The sequence below is a fragment of the Lathyrus oleraceus genome, chromosome 5, assembly GCF_024323335.1.
Source record: "Lathyrus oleraceus cultivar Zhongwan6 chromosome 5, CAAS_Psat_ZW6_1.0, whole genome shotgun sequence".
NCBI lineage: Eukaryota > Viridiplantae > Streptophyta > Magnoliopsida > Fabales > Fabaceae > Lathyrus > Lathyrus oleraceus.
Genome location: NC_066583.1, coordinates 549,496,497 through 549,498,536, shown reverse-complemented (window position 1 = coordinate 549,498,536; position 2,040 = coordinate 549,496,497). Strand labels below are relative to the sequence as shown.

The 2,040-nt window shown below is 38.0% G+C and overlaps 1 protein-coding gene across 1 annotated transcript; it reads left to right on the top strand.

Annotated features, from left to right (window-relative positions):
- The first annotated feature begins 717 nt into the window (after positions 1-717).
- LOC127086292 (ethylene-responsive transcription factor 4) lies at positions 718-1,727 on the top strand. The gene has a single exon (XM_051027028.1). The coding sequence runs from the start codon at positions 834-836 to the stop codon at positions 1,437-1,439; it is 606 nt and encodes a 201-aa protein (XP_050882985.1). The 5' UTR covers positions 718-833; the 3' UTR covers positions 1,440-1,727.
- The last annotated feature ends 313 nt before the right edge of the window (positions 1,728-2,040 follow it).

Below are 2,040 nucleotides of genomic sequence, written 5' to 3'. Positions count from 1 at the left end.
GTCAAAATTGTCCTAAATAATTATTATATATAGAGAAAAAATAAAATGAATATAATAAATAAATAAGGGTATTATAGATAAAACAAGAATTATAATTTAAAAAATAATAATAATAACTAATTTCTTTGATATCCGTAAAAAGTAAAAGAATAACATTTAATAGGAACGGAGGGAGTACATTACCAAAGGTCCAAAATACAGCTAGAAAAATAACATACTAACAAGCTTAAATGTACATTACCAAAGGTCCAAAATAGAGCTAGAAAAATAACATACTAACAAGCTTAAATGTTCATAAGTTACAACGCATCACTACTATGAAACAACAAATGATAAACATTCAAGTAGATAAAACAACCACTAATTCAACGCATAATAAAATATATATATTCTTCAACTATCATTAAGATAAAAATTTAACACATTTTTAAAATAAAAAATTATTTTGATCCATGTTTTTGTTTCAAAGTAATTACTGTGGATTAAGGATAATCAAGTCTCGAGAGACGAGTCAGGTGTAACTAAAGAGAATTGGCAAACAAGCAGCATCCATCCACAACAAAAGTGGTTCATTCGTGTTAGGGAATCCACGTCGTGTGAATCACAATCGCCATAAAGGAGCGTAGCTTTAAACTCTCTAACCACGCAGTCACGCACACACGCACGCGCTGTTGTTTCTCTCTCTCTTCGTTTCATCCTATAAAACCACCTTAAACTCCCCCTTGTTTCCCTCAGACAATGTCTCAGTTTCACATTTCCAAATAAACGCTTAGTCCTCCCACTTTTCTATCTGTCTCCCATTAAACAAAAAACCTTTTTCAACTTTCACACCAATGGCTCCAAGAGACAACAGACTCACCGCACTTCCCGGACCCAACCCGACAACCCAAAAAGAGATCCGTTTCAGAGGCGTTAGGAAGCGTCCCTGGGGTCGTTACGCCGCTGAGATCCGTGACCCAGGCAAAAAAACACGTGTCTGGCTCGGAACATTCGACACCGCAGAAGAAGCGGCGCGTGCTTATGACACCGCAGCACGCGAGTTTCGCGGCGCGAAAGCGAAGACCAATTTTCCTACACCTTCGGAAATTATGAACATTAACAACACAACACGCAGCCCAAGTCAGAGTAGCACCCTTGAGTCAGCTTCACCGCCGCCGCTTGATCTATCTCTCACACCATTCTCCGCCGCTGCCGGTGTTACCGTCGCGTTCCCCGTTGCGCGTCCTGTTTTGTTTTTCGACGCTTTTGCTCGCGCTGATACCACCCTTAGCGTTGGTCGTCGCGAGATATGCGGCTTTGACCATCCCATGGGTAATTTCCGACGCGCCGCCGTTCAGAGTGATTCCGATTCTTCTTCTGTTGTTGATTACGAGCGTGTGCCACGTCAGAGACTCTTGGATCTTGACCTTAACGTTCCTCCTCCACCTGAAGTTGCTTGATCTGGCTCTGTTTTGAAGCCAAGATTTGAAATTTGAAATTTTTTTAAGTACCCATTTTGATGAACGGAATCACTCTCGAGAAACATATTTACCGGAGAGAGAAAGAAGAACGCAAAGTGTGTTGCTGACACGGTGCTCCGATTTGTTGTTGATGATAACGAGCACGCTTTGTAAATATAACTGAAAAATTCAACTTTTTTTTTTTTTGCAACTGAGAACTTATTAGTATCTCCTGGTTGTTTCTGCAATTAATTTTAAATCGTGAAATGAAATTTTACTAGTTAATTATATGAGTATATGATATGATAGCACTTTTATTAGAATTCATTCGAACACAGATTTGAAAGAACAAAAGAGTTGTTTTTTAATTGATTTTAGCATTTATCTAACGTTATCCACTAGGTAGTCTTTCCCTTTTTTAAGGTACAGTTGAGATTTGTTATTATGTATTTGGTGAGCTGTTATTGGATTTGGCGGTGGAGATTATACAATTACTGGCATGTGAATGTGGCCGCCATTGCAATCTTAATTAGGTTTTCTCTAACGAAAAAAGTAACTTTGTTTGGTTTGTGTTTTTTTTTTTAATATTTTTAATTAATGT

What these genes read in the sequence shown, in the direction of transcription:
- LOC127086292 (XM_051027028.1), top strand. Translation starts at nt 834, where the DNA reads ATGGCTCCAAGAGACAACAGACTCACCGCACTTCCCGGACCCAACCCG.